At 39.0% G+C, this 20,709-nt stretch overlaps 1 protein-coding gene across 5 annotated transcripts in view; it reads right to left on the reverse strand.

Moving 5' to 3' along the window:
- The window catches only part of kmt2a (lysine methyltransferase 2A), a 101,254-nt gene that overhangs the window by 34,715 nt on the left and 45,830 nt on the right, over positions 1–20,709 (reverse strand). For 3 of the 5 annotated variants that reach the window (XM_033049695.1, XM_033049693.1, XM_033049697.1), the window contains exons 10-22: positions 19,892–20,005; positions 18,644–18,790; positions 17,217–17,312; positions 16,416–16,536; positions 14,620–14,733; positions 13,298–13,482; positions 11,087–11,257; positions 10,715–10,825; positions 6,816–6,889; positions 4,400–4,596; positions 1,555–1,661; positions 1,265–1,402; positions 223–381 (exon numbers count right to left, since the gene is read on the reverse strand). In XM_033049695.1, the coding sequence (XP_032905586.1) occupies positions 223–381; positions 1,265–1,402; positions 1,555–1,661; positions 4,400–4,596; positions 6,816–6,889; positions 10,715–10,825; positions 11,087–11,257; positions 13,298–13,482; positions 14,620–14,733; positions 16,416–16,536; positions 17,217–17,312; positions 18,644–18,790; positions 19,892–20,005 (1,734 nt within the window). The remainder of the gene's footprint in view (positions 1–222; positions 382–1,264; positions 1,403–1,554; positions 1,662–4,399; positions 4,597–6,815; positions 6,890–10,714; positions 10,826–11,086; positions 11,258–13,297; positions 13,483–14,619; positions 14,734–16,415; positions 16,537–17,216; positions 17,313–18,643; positions 18,791–19,891; positions 20,006–20,709) is intronic. The other 2 variants (XM_033049694.1, XM_033049696.1) reach the window with 2 other exon arrangements.

Below are 20,709 nucleotides of genomic sequence, written 5' to 3' on the forward strand. Positions count from 1 at the left end.
GGCAAAATGGTCTTAAATGCTATGTTAATTTCTTGGTTGAAACAAATTCAATCATTCAGAAGGGTTTTCCTTTAACAAATGGAGGAAAAACACTTTTCTACAGCCCCAATTCATGATCAGCCCTACTCCAACATACTATTCTTTGGGACTTGCACTGCCAGTAGATGCTTCCATTGATGGACGGAATTATTGAGGTAAATTGCTCATATACCTTGAACCTACCTCTCCCTTGACCAGATCTTTATGTCGCTGACAATATACTTTCTTGTCATCCAGGAAGACACAGTTCTTTGCTCGAGCACACATGAAGTGATAGTTGCTCTGGCAAGATGTAAGGCAGCAGCCAACAGTCGCCCCGGATTTCTGACAACGTTCACAACGCTGAAACAAAAGGATGAATTGACATTGGCTATTAAACATCAGATCTTTGTTGCATAATTGGAAACTTTGGACTGTCATTTGTGATGAAATAGCTTGCTAAAGTTTGACTCTGGGGCAATGGTATAAAATCACCATCAGAGACAAAGGTTGCTCCTTTGAACTTGTTCCCCATGAGTGCTCTGTGCTAAATACCGCCTTTTGTTTTGTTCCAGAGTGATTTATCTGTACAGCATATGTAGAGAATTATTAGTAATCAAGATTAATAAGATTCCAGATAGTAACTGTTTTCTTAGGAGATTTATACTTCATTGCTCAAGACTTAGTTAAAAACATGTTTTTGTTATTTACTGTTCATTTTCTTATTTATATCATTATAATGCAATTACTAACTAATCTATTATATTGCACCCTACAGATTGGAAAGGATGACAAGGAACATCACTAGCGTAAATGTTTTAAAAGCACCCTTTGTGGATATAAAGTATATGCAGTGAAATTTAAAGAATTTCTTCAACAATCAAATTAACTTTATTTTCCGAGTCTGAAGAAGGGTCCCGACCCAAAACGTCATCTATCCATTTTCTCCAAGTGATGCTACCTGAGTTACACCAGCACTTTGTGTCTATTTTATCCTCTCAGTTGTACTGTTTATTTATCTGAGCAGTCCTCTTTACAGATCAATGAGAGAACATCAAAGTCCTTGACCCTTTATTTAATCCAGACGGAGTATTTTTGGGGATTGGTGCTGAGGTGCGCCTTTGGGTTCCTTTCTCTTTTAGCGCTACCTGTTGATTGTACTCCTATACGGTAAGATTTGTCTGGGTAGCTGGCAAAGCAAAGTTTTTCCACTGTATCTCTGTACAATAAACCAATAATAGCTCACCAGTTGTTTGCCTCTGATCACAGCCATGTGCACATTCTTCAACGAGCCATCATCATCCTCAAAGACTTCCGCTGACCACAAGGCACAGTTTATGTGCGTCCATTCATTCTGACCGATGTACAGAAGACGCCCAGAATCCTGGAAAGTTCAGCTATATCAATACTTGAATTCTAGGTTTACAATACCACTGGAATCTCTGTGTCCCAATAGTAAGTTAGTGCAATCTAAAATATTCTTTGCGATAACTCTCATGAAATACTGTTAAATTTAAATTGGTTGCAGATACTCACGTTTTTGTTGTCATCGCCATACTTCAGGCAAAGTACACACTGCCTGTTGTCTTCGACATCTGGTGGAGGGTCCATGTCAGGGCTTTCCTCTCGACTTCTGTCCGTGCCTTACCAAGAAAACAAGCATTTTATTTCTTCATACTTCACTTAATTAACATTGCCAATGATTAATCGCAAACGTTCCTCTCTTTGACACTTTCAAAACTTCCACAAGATGCTACCAAGTTTGAAATGATCTGACCAAAATATTCTGTCAACTGTTGGTCAGAATTGGTATTTGCCTGGGAACACCCAAAATACGCGAGACAAAAAACCCCACAAAATATGGACGAACTCAGGCGGCACAGTGTTGGAGATGAAAGAAGGGATCATCACTGAGTGGCAAGGACTCCTTACTACAGAAAAATGCCTGCTGCAGACAACAGAAGCGCTCAATGTCATGGTGGTCTCGGGACTGGGCGTAAGGGTGAAAGGTAGGAAACTAGTGTTTTAACAGAATTAACTGCAGGGATCTTCCATTAATTCAGTTAAGTGACAAGAACAAATAAATTCTGTTGGCAAGATGCTGGGATGGAAGATAAGTATGGATTCTGTCCACTTCTTCCAGATCTGGACTGATAGCAGCAATTGCTTCTCATTTGTTTAGTGACCATTGATATAGTACTGAAAATTAAAGGTCACTGATTGTTCTTCCAAGGAGATGGCAGACATTTAACAAAGATGCTGAAAGTGAAGCACCAACATCATCTTGAAATAAAAGGACTGGTAACCAGATGATAGATTTAAGATCAATATTTTTTTGCAAACCTGAGGATAATAATTTTATGATGATCAGAACATGCTGACCGGTAGGGTGCTGGGAAAGCTGATTCTGCAGTAACTTTCAAAAGGACAATGTTTTGTATATCAAAAATAAGAATATCTATCCCACAGGGGAGTTTTTCTTACATGAAAGGGCTATTGGCTTTGTAGGCTGAGCCAGCATTTTATTGACCATCCCTAATGTCCTTGAGAGGGTGCTAGTGAACGTCCTTTTTGAACAGTGCATCCCTCAAGGTGTGGTATACCTGCAACACTGTTAGGGAGAGTGTTCCAGGATTTTGACCCAGCACTGGGGAAGAAACAGCAATATATCTCCAAGCCAGAATTGTGTGTGGCTTGGAGTGCAACATCCAGGTGATGGTGTTCTCTTCCTTCTAGCTGGTAAAGGCCTGGTGGATTTGGAAGATGCCATGTAAGCAATCTTGGCAAGTTGCTGTAGTGTATTCTGTAGATGGTACAACTGCTGCTATCGTGAATCGGCAATGGAGTGAGTGAATGGGGTGCTAATCGCAAGGGCTGCTACATCCTGCTTCTTAAGCTTCATTCATCCAGGCAAGTGGAGAGTATTCCATCATGCTCCCGACTTGAGCCTTGTAAACGCTGGAAAGGCTTTGGGGAGTGAGATCAGGACTCACTGCAAAAAGCAATTTTTTGCATTTAGATTTCATGGGCATTTGCGGGTCAATGGATGCAGAAAGAAGATAAAATGAAAGAATCACAAAATAAATACCAGCTGTGTTATGATTTGATCTATATTTAGTTCCAGACTTTGAATTGAGTGTAATTTGCGGGTTTTAATCGAGTTTCACACAGAAAGACAAATGGGCTGCTATTTAATATCTGTGGATTCCACTGGAGTCAAGCTCCAATATTCTTTCTAGCTTGTAATTATAGCATTACGGGTTCCAGCATCTTTATCGGCTATGCTCCTGCCTACACCACACTGTGATTCTTCCAAAAGTTGAATAGAAGAACGTCTTTTAAATTGCAGGACAAAAGGGGACAACCAGCAACCTTAATCAGAAACAATCTAGTCTTCTATTGGGGCAATTACATTTTCACTTATCTGTTGACCAGTTATCAGTGTGATCACACTAACATAAGAGCAGAACACAACTAGGGCTCAGCAGGCATTAATTTCTGCAGCTCCGTTGTAAATTATGTCACAGCCACGAGCGAGCAAACTGGGATCTGGTTTTACTAACCACATTGACTGTGGTTCCAACATTGGTGTTAGGTGCATTGAAGACACAAGGTTCCATTTTCTTAAATACCCTCTCCCTTGATGCACCCTTTGTTTTAGGATTGTATGTGAAAATTACAATTTTAATATATTATGCTCACTAAAAACAAATAGGCAGAAAACCCTCGGCGTTGACGGCAGGATAACATTCAATCTAGATTTTGCATTTGAAAGATAAGTCTTTTTCTGTAATTTGAAAATCTCCATTCACAGCTTGTTTTGAAAATACAATACCATTACAGACCACTAGATGACCAACGTGCACAGTAAATGCTCCAGCGTGTCATTTACAATATGCAGCTCATACCACAAAACTAGAATTGCATGCTTTCAAAATAAGCTACGAGACACCACAAACACCTCGAGCCCATCCCAAACGGCCAACTAAACAGTCTGTTGAAGACTGTTTGAAACCTTCAGAATGTAGTGAGCAGAGTCTAGCTCAGTTATCCAGACAATGCTACGTCCTTGGGTTTGGCTCAGGTTCAGATTGGCTGTGGCTGGGACAGATTTTAATTTTATACCAAGCAGATCTTGGAGCGAGGGAGACAAGAGAAATGCCATGTAATTCAAACTCTAGTACCAAGGAGACTAATCACCGGCCCCAAGCTCCTTTGCAGCCAGGAATTCATTTAAACAATAACAATAGCCCATTCAACCCCTTTATTTTCTTCATCCAGTAAAATTGCACCCGAACCATCTTAACTCCATTCACCATGCTCTGTTTCATATCTCTATGCAAAGAAAAAATGTAGCATGGTATTAAGATTTAAGTTATACCTGCTGTTATTGCAAGCGGGGGCGCGGGGAGAGGAACTGGCGAGTCTGGATCTCCGGGTCCTTTTGGCTGCGGTGCTGGGATAATCTTCTTAGTAAGCGCAGGCTGTTCAGTACGTGTGCAGTCATCCCTCTCTTGCCACTGAGCATAGTTGTGATCAGATGATGGCGGCAACACGGCATTGGGAAGCATTCCGCTACTGAAATACATTAGATTCAACAATTAATATTTGCTCTATTGAACTCAGAAGCACTTTAATCTATTTTGTGGTATGTTAATGGTGTGCCCAGCAGTCTGTTAGGAAGATCTGATGGCCCATCCACAAACCACCAAATACAGGTAATTATCTCCACATTTTAAAGAAAAGACGTCACAGGGAAGAAATTAAGTTAAGTTCATGATAATACAAACTGAATGGGCCATATCCCATCTCTGTATTCTCCTTTTTTGGCCAATTTTCTCCACTTCAATTCACATGAGTTGGTTACTTATCTCTGCAACATATTTCCACTAAATGCAAATTCATATACCATTGCAATAGCCAGTATTAGGGCACAAGCATAAATGACGCCAAATGCCGCATGGGCATTACAACTAAATTCGCTCCAATCCTTATCAGACCTTTGCACAAACGCAGTTCCAGCAAGTGCAGAAACTTGTAATTTCCACTCCTAGCTGTGGCCAAAAAAAAGGAAACTACCACACAAGTAACATGGAATGGGAATGACTTAACACTATCTTGAAGGAGGTAGTTCAGTATTCAGCTACTGTAAAGTCAAATGTCATACTGCTGTTACTAAGCCAATTATGTTTCATTGAATTGTCTGACAATTAACCAAAATCCAGTCAAGAGTTCAGCTTAGTTTATTGTCACGTGTATTGGTACAGTGAAAAGCATTTTGTTGCGTGCTAGCCAGTCAGCAGAAAGCCAATAGAATCTCATATAATAGAAATATTAAGCTGAAACACGACAAGAACTGTTTTTCAAACTTCTGTGACAGAGTGGGGATTTTACATACTATACATTGATACAGATTTAAATCCTGTGACTGACTGTAATATACCTGACAATTTTCAATCATATGCTCAATATTGATTTTTTTAAACTTGTTTTGAGGCATTTTGTAATTCTGAACAGGAAGCACTAAAATGAAGCAAGAAAAAAAGCTGCTGGGAAATCAGTTTTCCTACCGTCAATGCCAGAAACATTCAATCTGCATTCCTGACCCAGTTCCACATTTTAATCTACAATCCTGCCAGTGCCTGACTAAAAGCCATTCTTTATTTCTGTGCCAATGTAGGAAATAAAAATGCATTCCTCTCTGGCTAAAATTCCAATTATCATTCCAGTCCTTCTACCTCACTGAAGATTCAAATCAACCGTCCTGTCCTCAATTCTAATACCACTTTCCATTATTGTCCTATGTTAAGAAATACAATTTCATTTCTGTCAGTGATTGAAGTCCCACTTCTATTAAGTCTCCAATCCTGTCCCTAATTGGTATCAATAGAAAATAGAACTGCACAGCGTCTGCCCCTTTGGCCCACCATGGCTGTGCTGACCATGATGCCAACCTCACTAATCGACATAAGCCTGTACATGGCCTGTGTCTCTCTATTCCGTCTGTTTATGCATCTGTCTAAATGCCTCTCAAATGCTGCTATCATATGTATTTCCACCACCTCCCTGGCAGTGTGTTCCATCCTGGAGTCTTGTCTGGCCCCAGACAGTCTATTTGTGTCACTGGCTAGAGAGCCCCCTATCTCTGGCGCTCACATGCACTTGAATCTGAACAACCGAGCCTGTCGAGGTGGCACTGACCAGATTGCTATGGTTTCTCTCTAAGAGGCAATCTACCCCTTCCGTCCAACATCTTCCAAAACTGTCTAGTTGTTATCTTCAAACCACCTCACCCCCAGACCCTAATTACAAAAAAGCACCTCAAAAACAGATGATGCGATGAAAGTAATCTGCGTTGCCACGAGTCTTTTCCCATCCCATCCTCCACATCTTGAACTTCTATCTTTTTGATTCAGACCCATATTGCTGTTAAATTAAGATGCTCGTGTGTACATTTCTAAATCCCCAAATCAAGTTTTGATTGTTCTTATCCATAATTCATTCAAATTGTCATTCGTCTCAAATAAGAATGCAAATCTCAAACGTATGTAATTGGGGGGGGGGTAAGGTTGACAGAATGGTATTGGAAGTTCAAATGTGGTCATAATGCAAATGTCTGATGGATCCTTGCTTGTGCATATTGTAGTCAGTCTCCACCGGCAGGAATAATGAAAAGCTCAACATTTCAGAGATTGGGTAGTTTCACAGCTTCAGGCTTTAGTGTCACAAATCAAAATTAAAACAAGAAACATACTACCTTATTTTACACAATGGCCAATAATACTAATAATACTCACTTTGGAGTGACCTTATTGGGCTCCCAGAACTTGGACTCCTTCACACTAAACCATGGGAAGAATCGTTCCATTTGCTATGTAAGGTGCAAACACAGGTAAAGTTAGATGGAAGGCTGTCCAAGAGGTCAACTGTGATTTGTAAAGTTATCCTTTCAATTATCATCCCATATCTTAAATTTGAGCCAAGCAATTATGTATAAATAAACCAAGCAAATGGCCTATTCACTAGAACTGAACAAAAACAATGCTGCAAAAAAAAAAAACTCAGCAGATTAGGATAATGCCTGTGGAAAAGTACAATCATTAGTTTGTTACACACTTGAGTACAGTGTCCTCCATAATGTTTGGGACAAAGACCCATCATTTATTTATTTGCCTCTGTACTCCACAATTTGAGATTTGTAAGAGAAAAAAAATCACATGTGGTTAAAGTGCACATTGACAGATTTTAATAAAGGCCATTTTTATACATTTTGGTTTCCCATGTAGAAAAATTACCTGGGAAAATGTTGCCCACCCAGGGGGTAAATTTGTTGATTCTGGATTTGTACATATTGTTTCTCATTGACTGACTGTGTTTGGTTCTGGTATACCTGTATCTGTTCATCATTAGTTGTTCATAAATAAATGAAATAACATTGTAATGTGCTATTAAAGTTGCCTGGGGTAAACGGGACGAGAAAGGTTGGGAACCCCTGGTGTAAGGTGATTGGTTCAATTGTGAAGAAGGAAGCTCACATTGTTTTACTACTAATACTGCTTGACCATCCAGGCTTAATATTCCTTGAGTGAGGTAACATTTCATAATAACTTCCAGAAGCAAACAGAAGTTGGGTTTAATTGCGTACTGACCTTAACTCTTAGGTTAATTATTGTTTGTGTAGGGGATTTTCCTGTAGAATAGTGCTCTGATATTCAGATAGGAGACACCAAAATTAATTAATTTTATTAAATATTTGAAATATGCAAAAAAAGACTGAATGCACTCCTTTGTAGTTTAATGTTTTATGTTAATAACAAAATTGGTAAAATGTATATGTATGTTCCAAATTGTGTATATAAACAAGTTCAAAAGCTGTGTTTGATCATAATTAGCAGATTTATCTTCCTACTTATGCGTAGAAATGTTTCAAACCTCCTCGCTTTCACCATAATTCTTACTAAGTAAACTGTCCCCATTTCCATATCAAATATGGGTCTGAAAACCTACAAAGGTATTCAAAAGCTTTAAAAAGCCATTAGATTTGACATGCTCCAAATATAAAAACTTTCACTGCCATCTATATGTTTTCTGTCATTTCTTCACTTGCAAGCTATTGTTTGTTGAAACAACTAATGTTAATTTATGTCTAATACATTCAGCTTCCTTAGAACTGCACGACTATAGACCTGCACGGCAGATGGGGCACGTCAGCCTGGGAAGGCAGGTCCATCTAGGAGAGGGAAAACTCTGATTTAAAACCTCCACTGCCTTGTGGCCATATCCAGTCATGGAAATGGCTCCAGGAATAAACCTCAAGAAAATCTGGAGTCGGAGCCCCTAAGGCAGTTCGTCGTTGTCTACAACCTCGCTCTGGCAGCTCCTGCGACGGCGCTGGTGCCAAACTGTAACGACCTTGCTGTTCCTTTGGATCGATCAGCGACGTGGAGAGGGGGGGGGGGGCGTGCTGCATGGGCAACAGCCTGTCCTCCATATGACATCACCCAGGCTTGCATCTGACCAGGGTGCATCACCCATGGTCAGTCATGACCGAGGGGGGCCTACTATGTTCGTTAAAAAAATAAGACAAAGTATTTCTGTGGAATATCAATGTTTGCAGAGATTTCCTCAGAGCAAAGTTCGTCAAGCATAAGCGATAGCTGGAGACTGTTGGGAACTCGCAAGCCTAAAAATAATTCATGTCTTATGCGTGCATCAATGCTATTTATTTCTAAGTAATCCATGATGAACAATGATATTCAGAGATATTTCATCAACCATTCAACTATCACAAAATTGTGGAATCACTTTTCATTTTAGTGTAGTATCTGATAAAGAAGTGATATGAGAGAAGCCTGTAATTCAAGAATGTTGGCCTTGCATTAATTCTTCCAATTAAGTATAGCATGGACTGACTGAAAATTAATTGCAGGAAGGAGCAGGGGAGAAAGACAGAATAACCGAATAATCTATTGATTGTGGATGATCAGCCATGATCTCATTGAATGGCAGTGCTGGCTCGAAGGGCCGAATGGCCTACTCCTGCACCTATTGTCTATAATCGAATTCTTACAAAAATAGTAGAAAAGTCTACAAATAATGAAGTCAATATTTTTATGCACTCTTTGGTAACACTTTTGCTTTATCAAAAGGTTTACTTTCAAACAATTTGTATTTTTCTCATCAGATGTGAATACTGTAAGAATTGGGAAAGACCATCTATCCCAGCAAGCCAACATCTTATCAATGGGATAACCAAATAAACTGCTGTTCACTTCTGATCATTGAAGTTCAAGCAAAAACACAAAGCATAAACATAATTGCAGTAACATGAAGAAATAAGGAACTACAGATGCTGATTTTAAAAAAAAGGACAAAATGTTGGAGTAACTCAGCAGGTCAGGCAACATCTTTGGAGAACATGGATAGATAATCCATTGAGTTACTCTAGGACTTTGAGTCTTTTTTTTGTGGGAATATGGAATTTATCTATTTTTCGCAATCTGGGCATGACCTGCCAATTTGAACCACTGGATCATTTGGATGAAGTAACTGCCACGGTGCTGGTCGGTGGAGGGTTCCAATGATAGAGCAATAATAAAGGAACAGCAATGTATTTTCAAGATGATGTGCAATGGGAAGAGGAACATTCAGGTGATGCTCGGTGCCTTTTTCAATTAGTACAAACTGTCGCCATTGCCCACCTGAAGTGGAGGGAATGAACGTTTAAGGTCATGAAATGGGAACCAACCAAGTGCAATCATTCTACTTTGTTAATGGATGGTGGCAAGTATTGTTGGAGCTCTACTCCTTTAGACTTCTAAACACATCTTTACAAGCTATTGCTTATAATCAGCATCTAGGCAAGAAAGAGGAAAGGTAAAGGATAGTTCTTGGGAATTTGAAAGACAAAAGTATACGAGAAAGTTATAACTCGGTAGCTAAAAATAAATTAAGTTATTGACTGCAGAAGTTGAGAAGTCAGCTTCAGGGGATACAAGGGATGAAAATACAGAAATTAATTATTATAATGTTAAAAACCTATGTCAGGCCTGAAGAGCTCAAACTATGGGAAAGAAACAAAAATAAATTGAGAAACATCACTTCTCTTTCCTTTATCCTCCAAAAAATAATTGTCAACGATTGAGGGGTGAGAGGGAGGGGAAGGGGAAAAGCAGGGTGGTGGTGAGAGGAGTAGAGGAACTTATTTCTGAGAGGCTGATGACAATACATTTCAGTGAGGAAACAGTACCTGCAGAGAGGAATCCATGAGGCCAGGAAAGGAAGCTAGTTGGTCAGCATTTTAGTGGAAATGCAGTCTAGGGATTCAGGAGTTGGGTCACATTGAAAGGATGAGCATGAGAGGAGATACAAAGATTTAAAAAAAACCTGATCACAACATTAACACTACAATTTTAAAACTTAAAAGAAAACTTAAGTGGATCTCGGGAACAGAATTATTTCAAAACACTGCTGAAATATTCCGACCAAGAACATTAGATCTAAGATGAACATTTGATCATTCAGCAAGAGAAACAACACATAGGTTGCTATGATTAACCGTCGATGACTGTTGGTACTTGAAGACAGAATCTTTGCAGCACTATTGCATCTTAACACTTTAATGTTGCACCATTATTTTGTATTGATATAAGATAGGCACTGAAAATCCCAGAGAAATTGCTCTTTTTTCCCTTACCCGTATAAAGAAAGCCTTGACCATGCTATTGGCTTTTTTGTTTTCAGGCTGCCCACCATCGCAGTTCATCGCTGTTTGGATGATCTTCACAATGTCATCGCTGAACTCGAGCTGAACACAGAATAGGGAGATAATCAGCCACTAAAGTGTTTGGCAACAGATAGTATACTTTAGTGAGAGGACCTTGACTCATTTCATGGAGAACATAAGATGCAGAACATGGAATAGTCTTACATTTTTCTTAGGGATAGGACCGGTCTAGATAGATAAGGGTGGAAAGGAAAGGTTTAGAGGCGATATGGGCCCAATGCAGACAAATTAATCAAAGTGTATTTCTATTAATTCTAGCAAGTAATTTAATGGCAAACTTACCACCGAATTATATCTCTCCTGTTCCATCTTCCTCTTCACACCTTCCAGATCGAGAGGTTGCTCATCCTGCTGATTTACTTCCGTAAGAACGGGAGGATCAGGACCTTCAGGTGAACTTCTAACAGAGACAGCTTCTTCTGTCTCTGGATTTAAATCAGGTGGTTTAGCAGCCTGGTAAAAAGACAACAAATGGAATTCAGCTGGAAAATCTTTCACATCACTTACAGACCATCTCAATTTCTATGTTGTGAAAACTTCAAATCGCATTATCAACTCTGGAGGAAGGAACTGCAGATGCTGGTTTACATCAAAGATAAACACAAAATGCTGGAGTAACTCAGCATGTCAGGCAGCATCTCTGGAGAAAAGCAGTAGGTGACATTTTAGGTCGAGTCTCTTCTTCAGACTGAGAGTCAAGGGAGAGGGGAACTAGAGGTATGTAAAGGTGCAAAGAACAAATGAATGAAAGGTATGAACAGAACAAATCCGAGCCAGAACTGTGGTCTGCTTGACAAAGAAAAAAAGTTTCTCACTATTTTACAATCCAAATCAAATGTAGATATCCGAATAACAGAACATGTAAACAAAGGCAGGACAATCTCAAATATGTGTTTCTTTTACAATGCTCCTCCTGAGATTCTCATTCACATATATTGTTATGGAGAGCACATCTTTTGTGCAATTTCTGCAAATTATATATCGCAACCAGCAGCTTAGCTTTTTAAAAGAGAACAGCCCTCCTTCATTGAATTTCAAGATACAAATTTAAATGAAATTAGTCTCTTACAACAAACAACAAGGCCTTAAAGTTCAATCAGGCAGGGCTGTTTTCTTTTCTGAGACGGATGTGTAAGAATTGATATTTCCCCAGAGAGGAATGCAGTTGTGAATGTTTCTGGTTGATTTATGCTACTCAGGAAATATGACTTTGGAGTTATGTCATGAATCATAATTAATTAATTCCTTTTGGTAAACACACAATGTCATACCCCCAGGCCCTGATAACCAAACCTCCCCCACACCCCTCCCCTAACTACAGCCTCTTGATTTATCAGCATAATCAGAGACACCTAACTCAAGGTTCACCAGCATTCAACCCACCCTCACACCACTGTCCAATCAATAATCTTACCAAACCATTGGCCGTTAACCTTCATGAACCCCACAAATTGGCCCCTTCCCCAATTTACTCATCTCATTTGGTGCTCTTTGTGCATAGAGCAAGGCCAAGTCAGCAGCATTCACCACCTTAGACACCAATGATTTCTTAGTGATGAGTCCACAACCAAACATGGTTTTCCTTTGCTTCCTAATGCTGTACCTTTGTGGGCAATGAATTTCTTTGCCTTCAACTGTACAATTCCTATCATAGTTAATACTACTAGATATTCTCTTCGGCATGCAGCATTTTCATAAATTTGAAAGTGTTCAGTGATGAAGTGTTTTGACACTGTGTCCATAATACAATATTGAAAATTCCTGATCTCCATCAGGAATCCATTGGAATGAAAGTAATTTCTCCCAGGAATACACAAAAGAGCAATAAAACAATTAATTTCCTTGCCCTCAGGGAATCGATGGTCATCCATATTTAACAAGTTTGTTCTTTGAAGTGCATGACTGTTGTAGTGGAGTTAAATATAGCAGCCAGGTTATAAATAAGTCTCACAAATATCTATGAACGCTGGGCAATTAATTACAGAATGCTGGCCAGGGCAGTATCGCATCAGAACCACTGCTCCCCTCCCCACAAATTATAACCAACTCTTCAAATTATGCCAAATCATTAATTTTATCCATTTAATCAGACAAACTCGAGGATTTAATTTCATCAACATGGTAATGCCTGGACCAGCACAACCTAGATGTATGGTCCTGTCCTAAGCATATCCTCAGGCTATCTCGCGCTTTAAAAGATGGGCATCAAAACAGACCCAGAAAGACCATTGTTTCACTCGCGTTCTCTCCCGACCAAGGAAAATAATGGAAAATGGAAACAGCATTCATCAAATCAAGCCAAAACTCATACTTCAAGGCTAAATTCCTTCTTCCAGAGTTATCGGTTTGATTCATTTCTGATTACGTAAAAACCATGCTTAATAACATGAATCGATAACAGCAATCGATGCATGAAAACCACAGGTGAAATTATTAATATGCTTTTGTTAATGATTTCTTTGACATTGTGATGAATGAGCAGCTTAGACTTACCTGCCTATATCGCAACAAGTGACTGGTTGTTCTAGAGTTTAGCAATGCAGTCAAGACTTGCTTTAAAGAGATTTGCAGCTCCTTGCCTAATGCCAGCCTCCATTCTGCAGGGTGTTGCTCCGTGCAATTTATGCATGTGTATGCCACACTTTCTGGAAGATTTGACAAGATTTCATACATCTCATCTGGATGAAGATAAAATCAATGGTAAAAATTGTCATGCATAGCAAGACATTTTTCTGATTTTAATAGAACAGATTCTGTGTAATTTTATCATCAATATGAGGAATATTTATGAATGGAGAAAACTGTGCAGAGTAAAGGGTGCAAAGCACTAATGAAGATACATGTTGCACTAAACAAAACATCTGAATTGAGCAGATTCCTGCCAATCATAAATGTGGAATCAGCTAGACAATCAAACTTATGCCACTCCTTCAAATTGGTTTTGTTTTAGATTCAGTGTTCGTGGGCAGGAGAGGAAGTGGAAAAGTAGAGCCCTCCTACAGAAGAGAGCAAGCTGGATAAAATAGATTACATTTGAAACAAGTTCAAAGCTGATCACTATCATCTCTCCAAATGTGTAACTGAACATAGTGCCATCTGCCAATTATACAGTATGCATCTTCTTACGGTAGGCAATTTCTTACATGGATGGGCAGCTTAACAATGACTAACTGAAGCTTAACTTAATGATGCACGATTCTCTCTGTTCCTATACGAAGATACGAATGATTTTAATTAACTATCCAAATTATTGGGACAGAAACAAGAAACTACAGATGTTGGTTTACACAAAAGGACACAAAGTGCTGGAATACTCAGTGGGTTGGGCAGCATCTCTGGAGAACATGAACAGGTGACCTTTCAGGTGAAGATCGTTCTTCAGAAGAGTCTGAAGGAGGACCCCGACCCAAAACGTCACCTGTCCATGCTCTCCAGAGATGCTGTCTATCCTGCTGAATTACTCTAGCACTTTGCGCCATATTATTGGGGCACAATTACTTGTTCGGTTGTGGAAGAAAATCGGGGGGGGGGGGTCGTGGAAATGGGAGGAAAGTACAAGCAAAAGTAGTGTCGCATTAAGGCTAGAAAAAATAATTAGGGATTCCAAAAACATTTGGCCAGAAATAGTTACATGAAAAACTAAACGTGAACTTGATAAGCTACTGTGATAGAAAGCATTCTGCATTTATACTTCGCACTGAGAGCTCAAAACAAATTAAATCTAAACAAAGCAAAAACACATCAACCAGCAATTGTATCTTTTTAAATGGGCTGTCAGTTTTCATCCAGAATACAAAGTCTGCTCTTCCAAATACCTGACAAGCTTTCACATTTAGCATGAACCCAACGATCACACTTTCCACACTGCATCATCTTGCTTTCATAATCATCATCATCATAGCACTTGTCACACAGTGGACAAAAGTTTCCTAAAAATAAACAGGAAATGACCATCAATGTACCATGTATCCTTCCAGTACTCTTGACAACGCACAACACTGCTGGACACGCGCCTGGTCATAATTTTATGAAAACGTGTTTGCATTCTATTGCTCAATACATTTGGATTCACATAATAACATAAAGCGTACATAATGGAGGCTAATCATGCAGCTGCTAGGTTACACCACCAACCAACAATGCACTGAGGAAAACAAAAATAGCTTTTTAAATGGATTCATGAACAAATAGAAGAGAATCACAGACCAAAATTCGCCCAATTGGATTTAATTAAATCAGAAATGTACTTATTCTGCTACCAGAAAACAAAGGGACTCATGAATATGGTTAAACCGATTTTATCTTTTCTTGGGTTTCAGCTGATTCGAGCAGAGCATACCAACTGATGAATATTGTCTCTCAACAGTGATGTGGTAATCACACAATTTAATCAGTGAATACGACAGTAGTGACAAACTGATTTCAATTTTTAAAGGGTCAACAAATGCATCCCAAATTTGATATAGGCATTAAGCAGCTGTTGCCACCAATCAAACCAGAGATCTCAGTCTCCCAAGTTAGCTCTCATCTCATTGCATTTCCCATCACCTTATCGTTTATGCATGGTCCACATCAGAATCAGGATTATCCTGCTATGAAAAGGCCTGGCATCTTTCCCGCTCCTTGTGAGGAGTGCAAGGGTCAGAAGGACAATCTGAGCCCCCTAAACCTAACCCGGAAAATGACTCAAAATCAAGAAAGAGTTCAAGTGTCAAAGCTGTACAAGTTACTGATGCTGTTTGTGGAAGTTCCTCCAGACAAGCTGGTCTTTTACTAGGTAGAAACTTGAAAGTTAAACCAAAGCCATGTGAAGAGATTTGAAATTATAGATCATCCAGGGATTGCTGTTTAGTTTGCACGACAACTTCAGCATTCTTCTTTCTCTATTTGGCTTTTAATAATATTGTTTTACATCTATAACATGCAAGTTTGTAGAACACACAAACATATATTGACAGCTAAAGTAATTTTGTGATGTACAAGACCCCTCCCACAACCCCAGCAAATATTTACTAATAGGTTTTCTTTAAAAAATAAAAAACTACAGCTGTAAAAGACACAAAATGCTGGAGTAACTCTGCAGGTCTCTTAAGGAGGATTCTCTGGAGAATAAGGATAGGTCAGATTCAATCTTTATTGTCATTGTGCAGTGTACAGTACAGAGACAATGAAATGCAGTTAGCATCTCACCCAGAAGAGCAAACATAGAATAATGAGCAATAAATATATATACGTACATACAGTAGTAGTAGTGCAAGTGACGTTTCAGGTTGGGAATGTCCCAACCTGAAATGTCATCTACCCATGTTCTGCAGTTACTCCAGCACTTTGTGTCTTTTTCAGTAAATCAGCACCCCCAGTTTCTACACTCATGTCTTCTGCCAAACATCATGTTTTTCCATAATTGTAAAGTCCCTTTCACATGAGAATCAAATATTCTATTTTCCTTAACAGTACAAATGACAACCACGATTCTCATCATCTAACTTGTTGTGGGCAAAGCTTTACTAGAAATCTGTATTTCTTTGCTTGAAAATGACATTAATTAAATTGCTGCATTACAACTGGTGTCCAGGAATGACAGTTTGATGTCCAAAATACACACACTTACCTTTATCAAAGAGCTTTGCACATTCGTGACATAAAGAAAAATCATGTGACCATTGTGCTTCCCAGCCTTTCCCTGGTGTTGTCGCTCCACAACTTTTACAACGTACACATTTGGTGCATATCTACAGCGGAGGAGATCTTTATTAGAAAACATTAAGGTGATGTCAAATTAAAACAGAAAATAAGAAGAGAAAAAGATCACCAACTGAAAGAGATAGAAGTGGACAGGAAAATAGTGACATCTAAAGGATAAACAATTTGTTCTGATAAAGAATCCAAACTGAAATGTTGGCCTTCATCTTTCACATTCTGAAGAGATTGCTGTGTATTTACAACATTTTTGTGCTTTCAGTTCAAATTTCTGGACTTAAATTTTTTTTAATTTTTAATAAATCCTGAGCACATGAATATACCAATTTAAACCCAAGCTGGAGAGGTTATTAATTTTCCTGGGTTCAGTTGGGAGATCAAGGGAACCCAGAGGGGGTCGGGGAAGGTGATGAGCAGAGGGTGGTGGAGATGGGGCAGAAGGGTACCTGCAGATGTTTGAGGAGGAAGAGTCAATTCAATCCTGAATTGAAGTATTAAAAGCACACATCAATTAAATGTTGCTCTCAGAGAGCTTGGGCTGATCCTGTATTATGTGTTCCATAATGAATAACCATATTAATAAATGAATTGCATTGTTAGTTTGATCAGCGTGAATTCTACATTAAAATAGAGGCAGGTCATAGATATGCCCACATAATGAAGAAAGAAATGGTTCAACAGTCACAACTTTGCACGAATTAACAAAATTTACCCAGACTTTCTTTTTCTTAGTTGGTTTTGTTGGGTAGTTGGGTCCCAGGCACTCTGGATGATAGCTGTTTCTGCACTTGCCACACTCAAGAAGCTGCTGTGTTAAAATAAATGTTTTAAGAATTGATGTTTTACTTTTCACATGATTCAGCACAAGAAACAAATTATTCAGAACTCCTCTCTCCCTTGGGGAAATTCAGCATTATTCAGTTCCACTTGCAACCTACCTCCATCCTCATTAACACAGTGAGAAAGAATTAAAACAACTGCTGGTTACAGTTCATCAGCATGTAAAAACAAAGACAAGCTGAGGTTTGAAATGTGAATTCCAAACTGACTGTTGTACGGGGAAGCACCAGAGCTCTTGCAAAAACTAGCCAAGCAAAAAATAATCTAAAGGAAATTTAAATGGACTATCTTTATCTGAATAACATATTGATACTAAATAGATAGTGCATTCATGCAATGGTCAATCAAGATAAGACACATTCTCTCCAAACAGATGTTATGACAGTTCATGTAACAGGTGAGTCATCTGTCCGATTACACACAATATCTCCTGATTTCAGCTGAGCCTCAGTCTTTGGTATCTCTTGGCCTTGTCCCTCAGTAGCAACAGCATGCAATGAAGACAGGTCATTTACCAGAGCTAATGTTCACAACCAGGAACATGTAGAAGGGTGACGATAACAGCTTAACATAAAATGGGAGAATATACGTACTTTTTTATAATATGTTCTTTGACAGAAATAACTGATACTGAAAGAAACTGATGATTTTTCTTGTGGGAGGAGTTGTTGGCATGTTTGAGAAGGCAGAATATCCTAATAAGTCTGAGTTTGAGTAAGAGTTAATTTATTCTCACTATGTTTTTAAAATAAAACTGTAACATCCACCTCAAGATCCACTTATTCCATTTCTGTAGTCTTATAATGTAGATAGATACAAAATGCTAGAGTAACTCAGCTGGACAGGGAGCATCTCTAGAAAGAAGGAAAGGGTGACGTTTCGGGTCGAGACCCTTCTTCAGACCAAAAGTCACGGGAAAGGGACTCTCGTTTCCCTTTACTGTGACTTTCAGTCTGAAGAAGGGTCTCGACCCTAAACATCACCCATTCCTTCTCTCCAGAGATGCTGCCTGTCCCGCTGAGTTACTCCAACATTTTATGTCTATCTTCAGTGTAAACCAGCATCTGCAGTTTCTTCCTCCAGGTCTCTATAATATTCAAGATGGAAGGGATAGGAAAGGAATAAAAGTCTGGTACCACCAGAGCAGACAATGACAATCTTTCTAGGAATACACGACTCAAAATTAATCTTGTAGGCAATCCTAAATTCCGGATTACGCCCGCACAAATGTTGCACTAGTGTTACCGCAATGACTCATCGGAAATATTCAAAGGGTAGCTCATTATCTGATACTGTTACCTTTGAAGATTTATTCTGTCGGCAACAGACATGGCAGAACTTGCAGCGCCGGCAACACCAGTTTTCCCACTGCTCCTCCAGAGGGCGCTCACTCTCCTCCAGGCAGAAGAGGTGGAAGGGCTCACAGCAAACCTGACAGTAAATAAACTGCAAAACAATTGAAACGGAGAACAAATGAGCAAACAGCACACATGAAACAAAATAAGTACCTGCACAGATACAGCACTTGCACAAAGTACTAACGCATTTTATTGCTAATAAAAACCTGTTATGGTGGTCATTGGTGCATTGTAAGGAACAAGGACCAATTCACACACAACAAAAGTTGTCTCAATTAATAAGGAGATAACAAACATATCTCCTATAGATAAACATATAATCTATTTTAGTGATGATGACAGGGAGATAAATATTGACTGGGGAATTACACTGTAGATCTTCCTCAAAACAGTGCTTTGGCATCCTATAAATCCACCTATGTATAAACAGAACACCATGCCCACATCTCGTGCACAACGCAGTGACTCCTGACAGTATAGTACTCCCACAGGATTGCAGTTGGTGAGTCTGCTTAGGTTCTGAATCCAAGTCCATGCAAGAGAATTTGCAGAGCATATCCTGGATCTGAGGTAAACACATCACCACTGCAATAGCATGAATTAAGCAGAAAGTCTTATTCAACATTATTACAAGATCCACATCTTAGCTAGATATTCTGGTGTACAAACTATTATAAAGTCCACTGAGATTAACAGATAAAATTAAGTGAGACCTTTCCTCTCCAATGCGAATAGCAGTTCAAATGTTGCACAACTACTACTGTTTGTACATATATCTATGTTCGCTCTTCTGGGTGAGATGCTAACTGCATTTCGTTGTCTCTGTACTGTACACTGCACAATGACAATAAAGATTGAATCTGAATCTGAATGTTATACTGTAGCAGCAAACAGGATCAGAGAATATGTGTCCCGTTAAGAGAAACTGCCAACTTTGAAGCTTTCACGCTATCACTTCTAAGATTTTCAATGCTCCCAATAAGTTTAAACATTCTATTCAGCATTCCAATTTGCCTTCATGCTGCTTGCTGTTTAAACCAAAAGACTAAAGTAGGTGCAGTGAGATTCCTCTCATACCCGAATTGAGATAAGTTGCCCAAAACAGAAATGAGCTTCCCTCAATGCAGTGATATTTGATATTACATCCAAACAGACCTCGAATTAAATGAACATTAGCAGGGAACCATACCTCCACATGTCCACTGCTGGCGCAGAGGAAACACACCACCCTGGGAGTGATGGGTACAGAGGTCAGGATGCTAAGTCCACCCAATTCCCACACATTCTCCACATCACAGTCCTCCTAAAAAGTCAATAGAATTATATCAGAAAATAAACAGCAAGCTAGTTATTCTTTTTGGATCAAATTCAGTTAGAGTTCTGCAGATAATTGCATCAAGTACATGGACATCTAACTCAAGTCAACATTCATGCAACAGGTTTCTGAATACATTGCTTCATACAGTTGGGAATAACTTTACTCAGTTCTTCAGAAGGAGAACATTATATGCAATTTACAATAAATAATACACAACATTCTAGATATAATATGATGAAAGTGAAGCAATGAATGCCAGGATGAACATACATCCACATGGATAACATTGATATAGGGTAAATATTATCATAACCGTCACAGAACATACAAGTTCATTACAGGCGGTGTTTTGTTAAACTCTGGCACTAACTGGAGTTAATAGGATTTACCTCAATCTTTAATTCAGATTACAGTGGTTTACATGATAATCCCAGAAACACTATCAGCAATATTCCTTGCATTATTGTGAAAATTTAAGACACACATCCATAGTGTGCCTGCAATTCCCTTCAAAGTCAGAAATAAGCTCAATGTGGATCAAAACCGTCCTGAAGATTGATTGGGTTGTTGGCATGGCCTGGATACATATAAGCTTGTTACACAATCAGTTCTACAAGTTAGCCAAGCAATATACTACAAAGTAGTAACTTGGAGGTATAGTGGGAAAATAATAAAATAACGAGTCATCA

This window comes from Amblyraja radiata, chromosome 33 (assembly GCF_010909765.2).
Source record: "Amblyraja radiata isolate CabotCenter1 chromosome 33, sAmbRad1.1.pri, whole genome shotgun sequence".
Taxonomy (NCBI): domain Eukaryota; kingdom Metazoa; phylum Chordata; class Chondrichthyes; order Rajiformes; family Rajidae; genus Amblyraja; species Amblyraja radiata.